The sequence below is a fragment of the Candoia aspera genome, chromosome 2 (assembly GCF_035149785.1).
Source record: "Candoia aspera isolate rCanAsp1 chromosome 2, rCanAsp1.hap2, whole genome shotgun sequence".
In the NCBI taxonomy this organism is placed as follows: Eukaryota; Metazoa; Chordata; class Lepidosauria; order Squamata; family Boidae; genus Candoia; species Candoia aspera.
Window position 1 is genome coordinate 108,053,027 of NC_086154.1, and position 19,554 is coordinate 108,072,580.

The 19,554-nt window shown below is 38.2% G+C and overlaps 1 protein-coding gene across 3 annotated transcripts in view; it reads left to right on the forward strand.

The window, feature by feature from the left end:
• The window catches only part of UBE2O (ubiquitin conjugating enzyme E2 O), an 88,328-nt gene that overhangs the window by 38,180 nt on the left and 30,594 nt on the right, over positions 1-19,554 (forward strand). For 2 of the 3 annotated variants that reach the window (XM_063293013.1, XM_063293011.1), the window contains exons 2-7: positions 4,990-5,049; positions 9,841-9,951; positions 12,152-12,249; positions 14,574-14,637; positions 15,596-15,739; positions 16,543-16,652. In XM_063293013.1, the coding sequence (XP_063149083.1) occupies positions 4,990-5,049; positions 9,841-9,951; positions 12,152-12,249; positions 14,574-14,637; positions 15,596-15,739; positions 16,543-16,652 (587 nt within the window). The remainder of the gene's footprint in view (positions 1-4,989; positions 5,050-9,840; positions 9,952-12,151; positions 12,250-14,573; positions 14,638-15,595; positions 15,740-16,542; positions 16,653-19,554) is intronic. The other variant, XM_063293012.1, reaches the window with a different exon arrangement.

Consider the following 19,554-nt stretch of genomic DNA (forward strand, 5'->3'; position numbering starts at 1 on the left):
GGATACCAAGTCATCTTGTCTGCCTCCTGAAGAATCTGTATAACGACCAAGTAGCAACAGTAAGAACAGACCACGGAACAACGGACTGGTTTAAGATTGGGAAAGGAGTACGGCAGGGTTGTATACTCTCACCCTACCTATTCAACTTGTACGCAGAACACATCATACGACATGCTGGGCTTGAGGAATCCAAGGCTGTGGTTAAAATCACTGGAAGAAACATTAACAATCTCAGATATGCAGATGATACCACTTTGATGGCTGAAAGCGAAGAGGAACTGAGGAGCCTTATGATGAAGGTGAAAGAAGAAAGTGCAAAAGCTGGCTTGCAGCTAAACCTCAAAAAAACCAAGATTATGGCAACCAGCTTGATTGATAACTGGCAAATAGAGGGAGAAAATGTAGAAGCAGTGAAAGACTTTGTATTTCTAGGTGCGAAGATTACTGCAGATGCTGACTGCAGTCGGGAAATCAGAAGACGCTTAATCCTTGGGAGAAGAGCAATGACAAATCTCGATATAATAGTTAAGAGCAGAGACATCACACTGACAACAAAGGTCCGCATAGTTAAAGCAATGGTGTTCCCTGTAGTAACATATGGCTGCAAGAGCTGGACCATAAGGAAGGCTGAGAGAAGGAAGATAGATGCTTTTGAACTGTGGTGTTGGAGGAAAATTCTGAGAGTGCCTTGGACTGCAAGAAGATCAAACCAGTCCATACTCCAGGAAATAAAGCCAGACTGGTCACTTGAGGGAATGATATTAAAGGCAAAACTGAAATACTTTGGCCACGTAATGAGAAGACAGGACACCCTGGAGAAGATGCTGATGCTAGGGAGAGTGGAGGGCAAAAGGAAGAGGGGCCGACCAAGGGCAAGGTGGATGGATGATATTCTAGAGGTGACGGACTCGTCCCTGGGGGAGCTGGGGGTGTCGACGACCGACAGGAAGCTCTGGCGTGGGCTGGTCCATGAAGTCACGAAGAGTTGGAAGCGACTGAACGAACAAACATCCTTACTCCAACTTGTCTCAACTCCTGGATGTCAGTCAGATGCAGAAGCCTGTGAAAATTTTCCTGCTAGGTAACAATGCCACCTAGTGCTAGTGTTGCTATTTTTGTAGTTTAAATTTTCCAGAAGGGAAGCCTGCTTTGTTTTATATAAATTTTCTTAATGGCAGAATATGCTACTTAAAATGAAAGATTATAGGCGTGGGAAATACTCATTTATTCTAGTGGTGAGAATGGTCAGTATACTACTGAATTGTCTCCTTGTGGAAAAGTCACTGTGCAAATAAATATTATAAAGTTTTATTGGTTTTATTGGCAAACAAATTGAAATAAAAATCACGATTTCCTCTATTATCTGTGTAGCATAAAAGCATGTCACTTTTTTCTGAGTGTTACAGTAGTTTGCTTCATGACATAATTATTTGTTTCATTAGGGCAACCTTGTAATACCAGTGATTCTCAAGTTCAAGTCTCAAAGGTCAGGATTTCTAGACTTCTATAAAGCATCTGGTTTTTACTAACTGTACTAAAAACCATACTTTTGCAGATGAACTTTAAAGTACAATTTGACAAGTTGAATACAATATTAGACATGAAATAGATGGGTTTTTAGTTTCCAGCTGAGGAACATTAAAAAAGTATTGTGAAATATTGGTAAAGCAATCTTGAGAGCTACTAATATAGCCACTAGCTCTTGTTATGGAAGAGTACTGCCTTGTTCAATGGATCATTGCTTGTCTGATATTTTGTACTGTGGAAATAGTTTCCATGGCAACCTTGACATGCAACCTCATTTAGACTCCTTACTGAATAATAATTTATAAAACTTAGAATTCTGATGAGGAATATTCTTAATGGGTTTTTGCCTTGTTTAAATAGAAACAGTGGTGCTAATCTGTGAAATACATAACTAGATGTGGTCATAGACATACTTTCCAACAGACCAGAGTTGGATTATCTTCTTACTATTTCCATGCATAGAAATGGTACTTGTCTCTTTGTTTTGCTTGTACTGTATGTGCTTTCCTAATATTGCTAAGGGATTCCCAAAAACTCCCAAAATAAAAAGGCATTCAAATCTAGAACAGAAGTTCTCACTGTCCTTGTGAAGCATGCAGTGATGAAGGATTCACTGAAGCAGCTTCCCAGATGAATAATATTGAATTCTTTGTAGCCCTTAGTTGCCCATTACTCATTTCCAGTCTGACTTGGATGCTCTATTGAATGTAGCCTAAATACTGTATCTGTCTAAGAATTCCAGCAGCTTCCTTTTCACTTAGATTCAGTGTCAGTTGTTACAGCTTGAAAATATAGGAGAGTTGTTTGGAGAGATGCAGCCTATCCATCTCGTTTTAGACTATTGCTTGACTCCTCCCACACCTCCTCCTGCTGATTATCTGTTGAGTCAGCCTCAAGTAGTTGATTAATTGCAGGTTACTGAGGCGGACAACTTGCTGGATTAGGCCCCTCTACTTCTGAGTTAGAGGAGGAGTCCATGACATAACAATGTGATGAAATATTTTCCAGGTACTGCAGGTCTTCCTGTAGTTTAAAAAGCTGCTGCTGGACTGGGTCAGGCTAGTTGGAATATGTTATTTTGGTCCTTTGTGTCCTTGTTGGTGATTATACTGCCAAAATGCAGATCTTCACAGCCTGCGCTTCCTTTTTTTGACTGAGGACCGCATTTAGCAGGGAGAGAGGTGTGTAACATTCCAACAAGTGCTGAGACGAAGAAGTGGATGGGCCAAAACAATTTGGTATCAATTTTGGGTGGGAATTAGGGGATGCAGCCAAAATTTTTAGAGCCTCATGCATACCATAAAGGTAGTTTGCTCCTAGTAGTGTTTAAAAATCCTGCTCCTGTCAGGGCATTTTCAGTTGTAGCTTGAGCATAATGTAACAATTATCCAAGTAGCCATATTTGGCCTCTTTATTGTCACACTTTCATCAGATTAACAACAGAGTTTCGATGGAGGCTGATAGTATTGCATTTTATGAGTTGACATACCAGGATTATTTTGACGGTCCTTTAGAAACTGTTTCTCAGATTTATTTATTTTATATTAGTCATTTTGATTGGTCTTGGAAAGAGAAGCCAGATAATTTGTAATAGATACTCGCTCTATAAGAAGAGCTATGTTTTCCTGCAAATAAAGTAAACCCTTGGTTGAATGAACCATTCAGGGAAGATTAAAGTGTTAAGCATGTTGAACTGGAATGTCTGTTAAATCCATGAATGATATAACTTGCATCTTTTGCATCAATTTATGTAATTTGTAATATTTGTAATGACATCATTATACAAATGATGTAAACTGACACAATGATATAAACTGGACTTTTTTGAATACAGTATATTTTATGGATTTTTGTGGTGGTGTCTGGAGTTAAATTTTGCCTGTGGAATCTGAAGTCCCCTAAATTGAGGGTTTACTTTAGATTATGGTATGTTGTCTGGAGAATAGCTCTACAAAATGCAAGTTGTCCATTCCCAACTTAGAGAATACTTCTGATACTTAATGTTAACGGATTTCTTTCTCATCAGCATAGCTTCACAATCCATTGCATAAATTAATACTAGTATATTCTAAGATACTTGAAAGTTTGCACTGATACCTATACGTTATTTAAAATCAGACAGCAGATTATCTCAAAATTGCCAGGAAGCTGTTTATTGTAATAAGATAGTTCTATTTCTCTCACATTAAACAATTGCTGGCCTTTGTAGTTGCAGACAAGTATTGCTCTGCCACGGTAAAATTGGGCTTTCTAAATATAGATTTTTAGTGAAGTGAAAAAGGATGTATTAAATGTCAGAAGAGAGGCAAAGCAGACTTGTTGCCTATCTAGGACCAAAAAAAAATTAGCATAGTGAAACGAAATGCTCGTGTGCCAGCAATGATCAAGTTTGGGAGGTGAAACGACAATTTCACATTCCTGCACATATTCATCAGAGCATGTAGAAACAGAATTTAGAATTGTATCATAATATTGATTTTCACAGAGTGCAAATGTGTGGGGAAGATACCTGTTTAAAAATGCTTTATCATAGCTGCTTTATTTGATGATGAATGTTTACTCAGACACAATACTGGGAAGCATATACAGTATTTATACCCAGTAAATACTGGATATAAATAAATGGCATTTGTAGACTATGTCCTCAGATCTATTTCCTGGTATGACAGGTTATTAATAATGTAAGTAGTTGCCTTTTACCTTTTTTTTTTTTTTGCATTCTGGAAATATCTTGCCATTTATATTTTAATTTTGGTACAAGAGGATGAAGAGATAGCATTGTGCCAGAGTCCACCCAGAAACAGAAGTATTACATACCTTATCAAGGAAGTGTATGCATATTTATGTGCAAAAGTCCCTGCTTTGTTACTACTGTCAGATACTGCTGGCTATGTGACTGCATTCGTTTTTGCACCAAAGCTCTTGCAGATGTAAGAATACTTCCCCATCCATTAATCAGAATAGCACATGTTATTCTGAAGGAAGGTACGTTTGTATGGCATCTCCAGTGTAGTGATTATATGGCATTGTAATAGCTATTAACGGTGATACTTGGGTTAGTGATGAAAGAACACTTTAAGCACATGTTGTGTAATCTGATTCTGACAATAAGCAGGATAGGCCTTCTTAAGTATCTGAATGGAAGATATTTGAGGAACCTATTGGTGTAAGCCTGAGCTGCTTTGAGGAATGACAAAGTACAAATATAATAGAATAATATATATTCTTGTTGGATTCCCAAGTCTATGACCACAGTAGAGATGCAAAAATTGTATGATTGTAGTGTTCATTATGTATTCATTGTTCTTATACCCAATGATGATATTTTGAAGGAATGTGTTACCTGTATATAATTTTTTTTAAAAAAATCTAATCTTCATTATCATTGATACTAACTGTTCATATAGTCAAACATGGTTAGAATTAATACTGATTATCTTCTCTTTCTTTTCCTTACCATAGTTGAAGCTCGAAGACAGGTCAGTCGTGCCTCGAGACGTCGTCAGGCATATGGGCTCACGTGTAAGTGTTGCTATGCATAGGACAAAGAGACAAAACAGTATTTCGTGTGTCGTTAGTATTAAATTTTGCTGCAGCAGATATATTTTACAAGGGCCAGATAATTTATTTACACAGAAGTAATGGTGTGTTTTAATACTCATGTGCAAATAGTGCTCAAAGGTCAGCATGATAGCATGTGATGTGAGTTGAACTTTGGGGCTAGATCAGCAGTATCAGCACTGAGGGTGAATTGCTGTTCACAGTTTATCTTCTGGCTGGGGTACTGATTTCTGCAGAGAACAGTTTGCACTTATTCAGATTTGAATAAATATTATTAAAGATACAAGAAAAAAGCTAGATATATGCCATTTGTTTATATAATCATCAGTTTTCTTCACGATTCAGTAAGCATTTTTCTTAATGATAAAGTAGCATGAAATCAAATGGTCGAGAAAGAAGAAAAGTATAAAACATAGTCTATAACTGTTCAAATAGAAGCTAGAGTCACACAGTGGGAAAAGAATGAGAAAAACATTAAAAGTATTAGACGTCCATAAATATCAACCAGAGCTAATTTATAAAATCTTACTTCTTTTTATTTTGTTTTTATCAATTTATGTGCTGCCTATACATACTCATTCACATATATTCACACACAGAAAATCCTCTAAAGGTTCTGGGTCAAAATATCAATGTTAAGTGCGCGCCTAGAAAGGTATCAGCAATTCTAATGCTTTGTTTCACAACAAAAAATTACAGCAAATATATGCCAGAAGTCCTCTAAGATTCTTTGCATAGTGGAAGACTTTTAACATACCAGCTTTCAGATTTATAAAATTAAACATTTTTGTTTTTACTCAGTAATATAAACACATGCTGCATAGTTTTGAATAAAGGGGGGGAAATGCAAATGCTGCAGTGTCTGGAGTTTTCTGCACTTTTAAAACTGGTCTGCAATAATTGATATAGAGGTATTCATTTTCATTGTTTTTTGTACCTGCTTTCAGTGATCATGGAAATTTTTGAAGCTTTATTTGATTTGAAAATTAGGAGTCCATTGCTGGCAGTGTTTGTGTGTGTGAACCTCCATTTCAAAAAAGGATGTATAAGAACCTTGAACAATGAGATAAGGGATAGAGTAGAATATATATTTCAAGAAATCTTGAGTCCTCCTGAATCATTATTCTTGTACACCTGCATTGTGAGGAATAATCCCTTAGTGTACATTACAATTGTAACCTGTATCCAATCATGACACCTTAGCATTTTTATTTGACATACTACTGTGCATGGCTATCATGTTCAGGGTCTTAAAGTTACACTTGATGTTGAAGGATATGGTCTCCCTTTGGAAATTCCTCCTGCTGCATGCTGATAAGACCCATCTACTTACCAGTTAACATTTGTTTTTTGGAGAGAGAAACATACATTAGAGCCAATCAAGTGGCTGGTATGAATGTGTTTGCTGCTGCTGCGGGTATCTATTGTGTGTTTATGGTTTTTAATTCTGTAAGCTGCCTGGAGTCACCATGTGTGAGTTGGGCGGCCTTATAAATCTGTTAATAAAATAAATAAATAAATGACCAAAAGAAGATATGTGGTATGCCTGACTGTTGCCTATCTGGTCCAGCATTCCATTCCTACTGGTAAGCAGATGACTGTGGACTTCCAGTGGTAATATGGCTGACTGAACAGCTGTCCACGAACTCCGTGGACAGAACAGACAGCAGAGGCTTTGGGGAGGAGCATGGGCAGGTTTCTTCCTGAAGCCCAAGAGCATTTTCATGACAAAGAAAAAACCCTTGGAATCATCCCATTTGTTCTCCAGGACTCCATCTTGTAGCCAGAGAATTGCAAACAGCATTCGCGACGATCCACTAAGAGACAATGGGAGGCGGGGACGTCATAATTTCCAAGCTCCACTGCAGCCTTAAAGGGACGCTAGGTCGAGCCACCCCATTTCTAAACCACCCAATTTATTTATTTATTTAAGCAAGCAAGCAAGCTTATGTCCCCCAAGAGAGGCTTTCTACAGCAAGAAGAAGCAAAATCTCTTGGTGCTTATCATTATTTCTGGATTAATTTCAAAATCTTTTTTTAAACTTTGGATTATTTCCCATTTAAACGTTAAGGAGGACTGAGAATAAATAATCTTCTCCCTACTATTATTTTTATATCTAATTTGAAGGATTTAACATTTTCCTGCATGTTGAAGCTGCCCTTTTGAGTCTTCAGTTTTCTATTCAATTTCCTTGGGAGCCATAGCTGCTGGTTAGCATACTTTCCTTTTTGTCAATTACTCTTGGAAGCCTTTCATTAACCCATTAGCTCCTACCTGTGCTAACCAAATATCCAGGGGGTGCCATAATCTACTGCCTGAAACATGGAGGATTTTAAGGAGATTTTCTCAGAGCTTCATTCTGAGCTTCATTGTGATTTTCAAACAGATTTTTCATGTCACCCTTCAAGTTATTCTGCAAGATATTTGGGATATTGCAGAAAATACCAGTTTTAAAATCTGTCAATGGGCTGAGGATGTTCTGGAGGGAGAAGATGTCATGAGTAAGGATGGCGAGCAGGGGGCTCCCATCCAGGCTGTAAAGCGCATGCATAGTACTGAGGAATTAAGCAGCCATTCAAAGAGACACAGATCAGGCCCGCCTTAGCCTTTGGGGCTTATATGTCTGGATTTTTCCCACGCTTATTCAGTTCGTTAGGATTCTGTTTATGTAGCAGTAATAAACATTAGAGAACTACTCGTCTCAGCGTGTGTCTCACTGTTAGGACAGAAGAAGAGTTCATTACCAGCAGTGAGATTGGACTCTCTGAAGAAATGCCAGGCGACAAACACACTTTGGTGATGAAGGGGTTAAGGCAGTTTGACTTGCAAGATACTGACTGGCTTGTTTTTCTTAGGGATTGTTTTGGGAATGAAATGGCTCTGTTCTGTGGGAGGCTTTCTGCCAAGCAGTCTGACTTTTTAAGGGGGGCAGTTGGGCTGTTTGATTTTTTTTATGAAAAATGCCTTATGTGTAATATGGAGACAAGTAAATGTTCTAGTATATTTTGATGTGGGATAAAAAATTAAGAATATGTGTTTGGTTTGATATTAAGGCTTATATGATTCCATTTTTCTTCAGTGATTTGACTGGATTTTTTTTTTAAGGTTTGTTTGATCTATAAGATTTATAAGGTATTTATAAGGTATAATAATTGCTTGGTTTTTAGGTTTAATAGGGTTAAGTTTGTTGTAAGAGTATTAATTATAAAAGTAGACAATTTATATGTTTTTATAATTTGATATTTGTTATAGTGGACAGAAATATATAGAATAGTGGTAGGAAGGAAATAAATAAATGTTGTTTTTCTGAGTGGGGGGAGGGAAGTTGATTTAGAGATTTATATATTTCTTCCCCCCCCCCCACCCCATAAGGGGAAGTAGCAATTGCATTAGTGATCTGTATATGTGCTAATGGAAGAATTTATAGGAATAATGTGATTTTGGTTTGATATAGAGTAAGGGATTGAATATGGAAATTGCTGTATATTCTTGTTGAAAGTCAGAAGTCACTTCATGTAATCTCCAAAATTCTTTTTTCTTTCATTTTGTACTTTTAATTTTTCTTTTTTTCTTTTTCTTTTTATAGTTTTTTTTTGTAGTTTTTATCTTTCTTTCAAACTTGATAAAATTCTGATAGATAGATAGATAGATAGATAGATAGATAGATAGATAGATAGATAGATAGATAGATAAGCAGATGCCTGTGAGAAGCCCACAGGCAGAACAGATTATAATAGTACTATCAGCTTGTGTTCCTTAGCAACTGGTATTAAGAGGCAATTTGCTGATATACTAAGCAATGTCTGGTCATTATGACTAGAGCCATTAATAGCCTTATCTTCCCTGAAGTAATTCATATATTTTATATTGACAGATCTCTTCAGTGCAAATGTGTCCTTTAATAAATCTTGATGTTTGGGAATAGCTGTGGAAGTCAGCTGTTGGCTCCATTTTTAAGTGGATGCCACTCATTAATAAATAAATATTATTCTAGCAGTTGCCAGATTACAAAAAGATAATGATGTATCTAGATTTGTATCTACTTTCTCAGCAAGCAAGTAGTATATAGGCACAAGGGGTATAAAGTAGTATTTCATCCTCTTGGTTAGTAATTATTTAATTAAATAATGCTTTAATTCTGAAGAATCAAAGGGAGAAAAAAGGACACCCACAATTGTTAGGATACATGACAGTACTTTGTACTGATATTTGTTCTACAGATAGGAGTAAAGTATTTGGCACATTTCTGAGTGTTCAAAGAATACAAGCTCAATAATCATTGATGCTTCAATGCATGAAATAGTGTTTAAGAATACTGGTTTTCTGTGGAATTCTTTTGACAGTAATCTAAGTTGACTTGTATATAAAGACTTGTAAACATTTTCCTTGTTCTAAAGTCTTGGATACTGGGCAGATGCTATCTAGTCTGAGAAATACAGTAGTTTATCTGATATAGGAGCTCCACACTTATAAAGAAATTTCACATGAGAGTGATGGATGTAGAAACAAGTAAGGAGTATGGATACAGCAGTTTTCTTGCCCAGTGAATAGGAAAAAAGACTATTTATTCATCTTGTTAGGTTATTTTTCATGGGTCTTGAGTTCTCTTTCTATGATAAGCAGTGGGTGAAACTTTCAGGATTCTTGGGTTCTACTTCTGCAAAAATTAAAACTAAGCTGAAGTTTAATTTTTTTTTAGTTCAATTTTTTTTTATTCTAAATTTTAAAAAAATATTTGTTTTCCTTTCCAGGACAGCCAGTGTGGGACAGTTGTTGATGTCAATATAGAGTGTGCAGTAAAACTGGTGGGAACCAACTGTATCCTATATCCTGTCAACAGCAAAGATCTTCAGAATATCTGGGTGAGAACACTTCAAACTATTTAGCCTGACACAGCAAGAACTCTTCTAGCTTAACAAATTTAACCTTGAAACAACAGGAATAATAAGTAATGTCAATTAGTAAGGCTCACATTTGATCTGGAGAGAGTAATTCCTTTAAATCTTACATGAGTTGGGATTCCACATGAACCTTCCTCTGTATTAAGGTAGTCTTCTAAGGCCCTTTTATAGATGGTTTGTTACTTGTTGTAATGTTGTAATAATAGAAAAGAACCCTTTTTTTCTAGGGCTTTGAGGGGAAATGGTTATTTGGGGAGGAAAAGTAATGATATGTAAAGCTTAATTTTAGCACCCTGTAGAGATACAAATACTATAAATGTTTCCTGCATTCCAAGTGCTTTGAAGCCTTGGGGAGAACAATAACAGATTGACTGACCTCTAGATCAGAAACCAACAAGAGAAAATCAATAAACAAATAATGCTTTCCTGTCCTATAAAAATAAATATCAGAGCCCTTTAAGGAAGAAATGCATTCTTGTCCAGTACACTGAGACTTGTATCAAATAGCTTGTCCTCTCTGGACAGGAATTGTATTGACTTGATACTGTAAATATTCTTATATAAAAGTCTTCCCATAGGTAGTTTTTGGAAATCATTTTGGGGAGTAAAGGCTGACTAGCAAATCATGAACACTTTTCTTAGCCATGTGATGCATTGTTTAAAAATACAGTATTAGAAGATATTTCATAATACATTTTTTCAGTTATTCCAGATTTTTTTCTGTGCCTTTGCATTTCTAGTTTTGATATCCAGTTTGAAAGCTTTTGCCCTTATAACATAGAGTAAGTCCTTCTATTCTTTCAGAATAAAATCAAATTCTGGATTTAATCTCCACTAGAATATTATTTTTTCTTCTTTCTCTGTCTTACAGTTAAATTTTTCTACAAATTATTAATAGTGGCTAAGGTGCTGACCTAGAAACCAGGAGATCACGAGTTTTAGGCCTTCCTTAAGCATGAATGCTGGCTGGTGACTTAGAGTCAATCACTCTCAGCCCAACCTACTTCACAGGGATGTTGTCATGGGAAAAACAGGAAGCAGGACCATTATGTATGCTGCCTGAGTTGCACAAAATAAAATCGGGATAAAAAATAATAAAAGCAAGAAGAACAACTTCTGTAAGCTGCTTTTCTGCCAACATTAATGTGTGGAAGATAAGTCTTTGAAACAGATAATGCAATATATGTTATTTTTAATTTGCAACTAGTTTCTGTCAGATTAAGCAAGAGTTTAGTCATAATGTTAGAGTGGGGTAAGAAGCCTCTACATAGGCAAAATGATCACTTGATCAAGGCAGGCCCATGTCAACAATGTGATCCAGAACTGCAGTAGAGTGCAGTTAATACACAATGTCCGTAAAACCTTTAACAAGAAAAGAAATATGTTTTCTATATTAGGAACATATAAGAACTTGCTAATTTCTAACTGCATTTGTTTGTTTTCCTAGCTGTTTACTGTATATTGCCTTTTTTTAACTGAACAAAGATAGAATCTACTTAAATGCTTTGATTGTGCTCTAAAATCCTCCTTTAAAAAGATGAGAAGCATTACAATGTGTTTATTTGTTAGATTTATATCCTTTCTTTCATACAGGAGTTTAAGGTAATGTGCATAGTTCTCCCCTCTATTTTTTCCCATAACAAAAACTCTGCCAGGTAGATTGGACTGAGAGAGACTGACTGACTGAAAGTCACACAGTGAGCTTCCATTGCTGAGCGGGTAGAACCTGGGGCTTGCCAGTGCTGGACCAGTCCTTTAACCACTGCATCACACTGGCTGTCACACAGTTCTTACAAGGCTGAGGAAACCATCTCTCAATTTATTGTCACACAAAATATTCTGTCTTTTCTTGGAACATTTTATTTGTCAAATTGCTCCAGGATGTCTCCAGCTATTTTTATATTTGTTCAGCTTCACCATGACGTTGATCATAAAATACAGACACTAACACATTTCTGCATACCTGAATTTTATAAAGGAGGGAAGTTAATCAACTGGAGGATGTTCAATTGATCATGTTCATTTGCGCTTGAGGTAGTTCCTACTTTTAGTTTACCATATTACAATTTTATGAATTTAATTGAATTAATATAATTTCTCTCTAGGTCTGATGAAATAAAACTAAGAAATCAGGCATTCTAACTCTCTCCTTCCCCCTCAGCCCTTTATGTATGGTGACTGCATAGCCTATGACTGGTGGCTTGGAAAGGTGTATGATTTAAAGAACCAAATCATTCTGAAGCTCTCCAATGGCGCCAGGTATTTCTGTTGATTCTGCTATGGAGCATGTGATTAGCTGTTCAGTAAATAAATGCTTATCAAGGAGTAAGTCCCATTAAACTTACTCCCAGGTAATTAAGTTCTGAATTAAAGTCTCATAACACTGATTTTTTAGTTGTACTCTTGTTCTTCGGATATGAGCTATGTTGATAAATCTATGCAGTGTAGAATCTTTAATAAGAAGTTGGAGATTAATTCAAAGTTGCCTATGTAACCTGAGTGAAAACAGTAATTTGGGGTGATTGCTTGGCTCTTGCATTCCTTACTATTTGTATGTTAACTCTTCTGTCTTGCCTGCAAAAGCTCCATTGGCCAGCATTGGCTGTAGCCGAGTAATGTGTTTTAGGAGGCTTTTATGTTAACAGTGGGAGATTGAGGGGCACCTAGGTTATACAGCAAGCGTATAAGAACTTTGTTGAAGCAGTTAGTTAAGTAGAAAACTAAATTTCCAACCAGTAAACTGTTCTGATATATGCTTAACTGAATCATGCTCTCCAGATATTTTGGACTACAACTCTCATCAGTCCCAGTTAACATGGTCACTTATCAGATACAGAGGAAGTTGTAGCCAAAACTTCTGGAGGACACCCTTTTTGAGAAGGCTGCAGAATTGGATGCTAACTCTGGAAATACTGTAATTGTTTGACATAATTGATAGTCTATAATTACTATTTCTGAACAACATGTTATGTAAGTGAATTAATCTCAGTATTTACCCGTAGTACTTTACTATTATTGTTTCAGCAAACCATCTGCCCTGGTGATAGTATCCTCATTTCATTCTGTTGAACAAGTATGACAACTCTCTGTTTGAATTCAGCACCTTGAGTACATTTTTTTGGGCCCATATGCCTCTCCTAAAATCTTTAGAATATAAGACTTTTTTTGTATTAAAGCTATATTTCTCAAAATTTTATGGGTAATATATAAATAAATCTGTCTATTCCAAAGTACCTTACTCAGACATAACAATAACAGGCTTTCTTAAAGGCCTTAATATTATTCTTAACATTGGGGCTTCATACAGTAGGGCTTTGTTAGGCTCTGTGTGTCAAGAAATTTCAGGTTTTTTGGGCCAGTGGGCACATTGGAATTTTAAGACCATTTTGTAAGCACTCTCACACAGTTGTTGTACATAGGTGGTGTAGCCAATTGCAGAACATCCATTTACCAGATAGCAAAAATAAGACAGTCTCATTCTATTTGCTAGGAGTGCCCCAGGGTGTCTGGGGGACCTGAGGGCATTCTTGAGTATATAGTTATGCTTGATGTTATTGATTTGTTTGTTGCATGGTAGCTAATTAAAATAAACTCTAAAAAATAAAATCAGACAGGGCAGAAAGCTTGGTGAACACTAAAGGACACTGCCCCTGGGTGCCATGTTGGGGACCCATGCAGTTTGGTTATATCTGCATTTTTTTTCCTATTTGTGTTTAACCTAGTTAGTAACAACAATTAGTATAGATAAATCTGGGGCAGGGGGTCATAGCTCAGTAACCAAAAAAAAATGGTTTGCGTGCAAAAACTTCCAGGTTCAATTGCTGGCATCTCCAGATAGCACTAGCTAAGAAAGACTGCTGCCTGAAATTCTGGAAAGTTCTTGACGGTCAGAATAGAATATATACTGAGTTTAATGGACCAATGATTTGATTCAGTATATAAAGGCAATTTACTGCACTCTTGTGTTTGATTTTTCTCTCTAGATAATTGTTTGTATCATTTCCTGATTCAGTTGCTTAGTTTTATCATGACTTAAGATAAAAAATTAACTTGGAAAGGAAAGCATGAACCATGAACCCTCCTTTCCTTTTTCTCCTGAGATCAGTCCTGTTTCTTTTTACCAGTGCTTATAACATGCCAGTAGGTACCTTGTGTCCCATCCCTATCTAATTTACTGAGGAAAATGGAAAGTGGAGAATTTGAATGAACTGCTATCACAATGATTTGGGGTTGCCTGAGAATTGCGGGATCACACATTCCCTTAAAATTACTAATGATGCTCTTTTCTCAGCTCAACCAGTCTTGATATTTATCACTTCCAAACTGATGGATAGGAGCTCAAGATATTTTCCCCCAAGCCTCTTAATTTTTTGCAGCAGTCCCTTTTCTATTCAGTTATCACACACTGAATCGATTTTCAGAATGGGTTGCTAATGACCTGTATATAGGATACAGTATCTTTTTACTACATTGTTTACTATTGTTAAGTTCTAGCATAAGAGCGTGTAAACTCAAATATGCTGTTAAAAAGGTTCTGCTAACTCTTATGCAGTCTGTTTCCCAATGATTATGTGTTTCTTTAGATGTTCCATGAGCACAGAAGATGCAGCAAAACTCTATGATGTCTGCCCACATGTCAGTGATTCAGTACGTTTTTTTCACCATGTTAATAATTCTTAATTTGTAGAGATACATTTCAACATATTTTTGAGGACTTGCTAGAGCATAGCTTAGCTAAAAGATTATTCAGTGTTTGGGATTTGAGAAAGGGGTTGGGGGAGAGTTAGATTTGCTATTATCATGTAATGTAATGAAATAGTTCAGCATATTTTTCTGACTGTGAATAGCCACTTAGGACAACCGTTATGTGGGTATTTGAAGCTAAAAATCATTCAGATAGACACAGTCCCTTCGTTCCATCTATTTCAAAATCACCACCAGAGTTTTGATCCTGTCCAAATGTTTTTAATACAATGTTTTCTCTTGCCAAAAAAGTAAATGGCTGACAATCATTTTTGCTAGGAAAAAAAATAAAGAGTTTCACTGCAGACATGCAGCAAGACCTGGCCCTTCTCAACAAATGTACATATCCCCATTGTTGTATATAAAAATAAGTAAGCTATTGTTCTCAAGTACTGTTCATATAGGCTAATAGTCTTCTCTTTGCCTGCTTTGCCTTCCTGATAGTTCAACAATTTATGCCTAAATAACAGTTATTACCAGCTTTATAAGTAAGGAAGTACACTTAGAAAATGCTATTTATTGCCAAAGGCTCAAGAAGTTATTTAGCACAGGTTTATAGTAGGTTTTTCTGTTGTTGTGGTCGACTGAAATTACATGTTTGTTTCTTTGTACCTCTGAATTCCTTGTAGTTTAGCCAGTCATAATTCTATATGCAATTTCTGCAGTTGCTTAGAAATGGCTAGAAACTAATTGACTACAACAGAAAGAAGCACTTTAGGAGGAGCAGGAAGACTAGCCCCAGTTCTTGAGTATTTCCTTAATGATAAAAATAAGACTAAAATGCAGGAATTTCATTCCACTGGGACAAATCATGGTTTAGTCATTTCTGACTTGTGCTTCTGGTTTTGCTTCATTTTTTCAGGGCCTCTTTTTTGATGATTCATATGGCTTTTATCCTGGGCAAGTTCTCATTGGTCCTTCAAAAGTCTTCTCAAATGTGCAGTGGCTTTCAGGAGTGAAACCTGTACTCAGCACAAAGAGCAAATTCAGAGTTGTGGTAGAAGAGGTATGTTTCAGTGAGCTAACCCTATTATGAGATCATCATTTGGATTTTCCCCAAACAAAGCCTGGTGTGCAGTCTTGAAATGACTGTGTAAACTAAGAGAGGGACTAGTCTGCTGTATGAGAAACAATCCCATTTCAGCAATTTTTTTTTCTTGGTCAGTTCATAGTCTGAGTTCCTAATAGAAAAAGTCTATAATATGGAAGTTACCTCCATTTAGGTATTAGGTGGTTAGTACTTGATCAGAGGAATCCTCAGTAAAGGATGCCTCTTGACAGGTAAGTGCAGAGGAATATAGAGATAACCTTGAAGAAGGTATGCAGGAACAAATAAGGGAAAATAGGAGACAATTCAGCTGTGGGAAAGCTGGAGGCATGAGAAAGAAATTCAGAATAAACCTGCCCTTGATTCTGTTTGGTTTAAAAGGAGGCAGAGGAAAAACCTGGCAGAATTTCAAGATTTTGTTATACATACAATAATAAAGTGACAGTCCTACACTGTAATCTTTGTGCTGTCTTTTTCCTGACCTGGCCTATGTTGAAGGGCTAGCAGAAAATTTTAAAAAATTGTCTAGTATGTTGTACATCTCTTTAAGATGCATTATTAATATTAGGATTGTATCCCAGAAAAAGATGGAAATCAAGAGGAAATTCAGAATTTGAGACAAAAAACTCCCTGGATGGTGGCTCAGAAAAGAAAACATTATCAGAAATTGTATCTTAATTCTGCAAATGGCTTTGGTTTCAAAATACAAGGTCATTCTAATGAAATACTTCTCTCACAATCCACTCTTTTTTTCCCCTTAGGTACAGGTAGTAGAACTGAAAGTTACTTGGATCACTAAAAGCTTCTGTCCTGGGGGAACTGATAGTATAAGCCCACCACCATCTTTAATCACCCAAGAGAATTTATCTAGGTAAGAAGTAGTTCATACCAGCTTTCTAAAAGGCCTGCTCTAAGTAAATTGCTTAATGTCTTTAAATTGATAAAAGTAGAGTAACAACTTGCTTTCATAAAATGCCTTGTTTTATAGTTTCCCCTCCTCAGATCTCCCTGGGGGGAACCTCAACATCCTTAATCTGGATGTACACAGTGAATGGATCAGTTCTACTTGAAACAGGCAGTCTTAAAATTACCTAGGTCTGTCACACCATGTAGGACTCAGCAGGCAATGACCAGCATTATTGGCAACCAATGCATTGCCCATAACACTAGCATTCTATGATTATGACAGCTGTTGCCAGCAGTAAATAGGCTGCTGCGCTTGGTATGAACTGCAGGTTCCATGTAGTCTTCAAAGGGAGTCCCCTGTAGACTTCATTGCAGTAGTTTGAACTAGAGGGAATAAGAGTATGGGCAATTGTTCTCAGGGCCTCCTGTTCCAGGTAGGGCTGCAGTTTACCAAAGCTGGGTAAAATTCCACTTAACCACAGCTTGCACCTGCCTACCCAGTAGGAGCCATGAATCTAGTGATGGAGTTTTTAAAGGTTAATAAAAGAACTCCAAGCAGCTAACAGCAAACTTGCAGAGTAGAAGTGTGAACCAAAAAAGAAACTTGCTCATTAAGCTTAGTTACGTTCAGAAATATATTCAGTCTTCACACTGTAATTAGATGAAGAAAAATAGAGATAGCTTACTTTTATTCAGTAGGTCTGGATACAAGTAGATTCATAGTAGAAAGCGTTTAATCATCACTGGTTCTTTGTAGACACTTCCTATGTGGAATAGAAAGTCTGCATGCAAGCGAGATGTTAGAGGACAAGACCTGATTTATTTATTTGTTTGTTTGTTTGTTTGTTTATTTAAGATTTCTATCACCGCCCATCTCTCCCGAAAAGGGGACTCTGGGCGGTTTACGGTCAGAATTAAAACACATAAATTATAATATACATAACTCTATAAAAATAAAATAAATATAAAATATAAAATCCAGCAGCGCAGATCTTGTTAGTTGGGGAGAGATGAACTGGTGCCCTCCCACCCCAAGGGAGATGGCAGAACCAGGTTTTTAGGTTCTTCTGGAAGTCTGGGAGCGAATGGGCCTGTCTCACCTCCGGGGGCAAAATATTCCAGAGGGCAGGTGCCACTTCAGAGAAGGCCCACCTCCTGGACCCTGCCAGGTGGAATTTACCAGCTGGGTTCGTAGCATGCCCTCTCTGCATGACAGGGTGGGACGGGTCAATGTTAGGGGGGTGAGGCGGTCCCTCAGGTAGCCTGGCCCCATGCCATGTAGGGCTTTAAAGGTGATAACCAACACCTTGAATTGGACCCAGAAGCAAACTGGTACCCAGTGCAGCTCGCGCAGCAGTGGTGTCACATGCGCCGATCTTGGGGCACCAATGACTGCTCATGCGGCACATTCTGGACCAGTTGAAGCTTCCGGATACTCTTCAAGGGTAGCCCCATGTAGAGCACATTGCTGTCCTAACAACCAGGAAACACACTGAGACATGGAACTGGTCTCTAATATTTATTGCTAGTACTTAACAGGAATCCTAACAAACTGAAGAAGCGTGGGAAAACCCAGACATATAACCCCCAAGGGTTAAGGCGGTCCCAATCTGTGTCTCTTTGAATGGCTGAACAATTCATCAGTGCTACGCATGCGCTTGACAGTCTGGATGGGAGCCCCCTGCTCGCCATCCTTACTCATGACAATTGCAATAGTCTATGTGGGAGATGACCAGGGCATGAGTGACTGTTCAGAGGGCCTCTCGATCCAGGAAAGGGCGTAACTGGTGCACAACACAAAGTTGCTCAATGGCCCTTCTGGCCATGACTGCCACCTGCTCATCGAGCAGGAGTCGTGAGTCCAGGAGGACCCCCAAGTTACGCACCGGGTCTGAATGGGGCAGTGCAACCCCATCCAGAACTAAAGATGATAACTTCCTGGATACAGAGGAGCCATCAACCCACAGCCACTCCATCTTACCAGGGTTCAGTTGAAGCCTGTTGTTCCCCATCCAGACCTCCACAGCCCCCAGGCACTTGGAGAGGGCAGCTACCGCATCACTTACCTCACCAGGGATGGAGATATATAACTGAGTATCATCAGCATATTGATGATACCTCATCCCGTGGTGACAGATTATCTCACCCAGCGGTTTCATGTAGATGTTGAATAGGAGAGGAGAGAGAACTGAACCCTGTGGCACCCCGCAGTGGAGGGGTCGAGGGGCAGATCTCTCCTCTCCTATCACCCTGATTGGGACCGGCCCTGGAGGAAGGAGGTGAACCAGCGCAAGACTACGCCACCCACCTCGTAACTCCCTGAGCCGACCCAAAATTGTCAATGGTATTGAAAGCCGCTGAGAGGTCAAGAAGAGCCAGGATGGATGCACTCCCTCCATCCCACTTTCGCCAGAGATTATCCATAAGTGCGACCAATGCAGTCTTTGTCCCATATCCTGGCCTGAAACCTGACTGAAAGGGGTCCAGATAATCCATTTCCTCCAGAATCCTCTGGAGCTGCAACGCAACCACTTTCTCAACCACCTTTCCCAAAAAGGGAAGGTGGGAGACAGGGCGAAAATTGCCCAGTATAGTAGGGTCCCGGGATGGCTTCTTGAGGAGGGGTGTACCAGGGCCTCCTTGAAGGCAGCCAGAAACTCCCCCTCTCTCAAGGATGTAATAACCATCGCCTGGACCCAACCACAAATCACCTCCCGGGCCGATTTTACCAGCCAGGAGGGGCAAGGTGGCATTATGCAGCCCTCCTGCTTGCATGTCTGCCCACGAGGTAATGGAGACTGTTAATCTCCAAGCCCAAGAAGGAGGAGGAAGCGGAAATCAGGTGACCCATGTAACATCCCACAAGC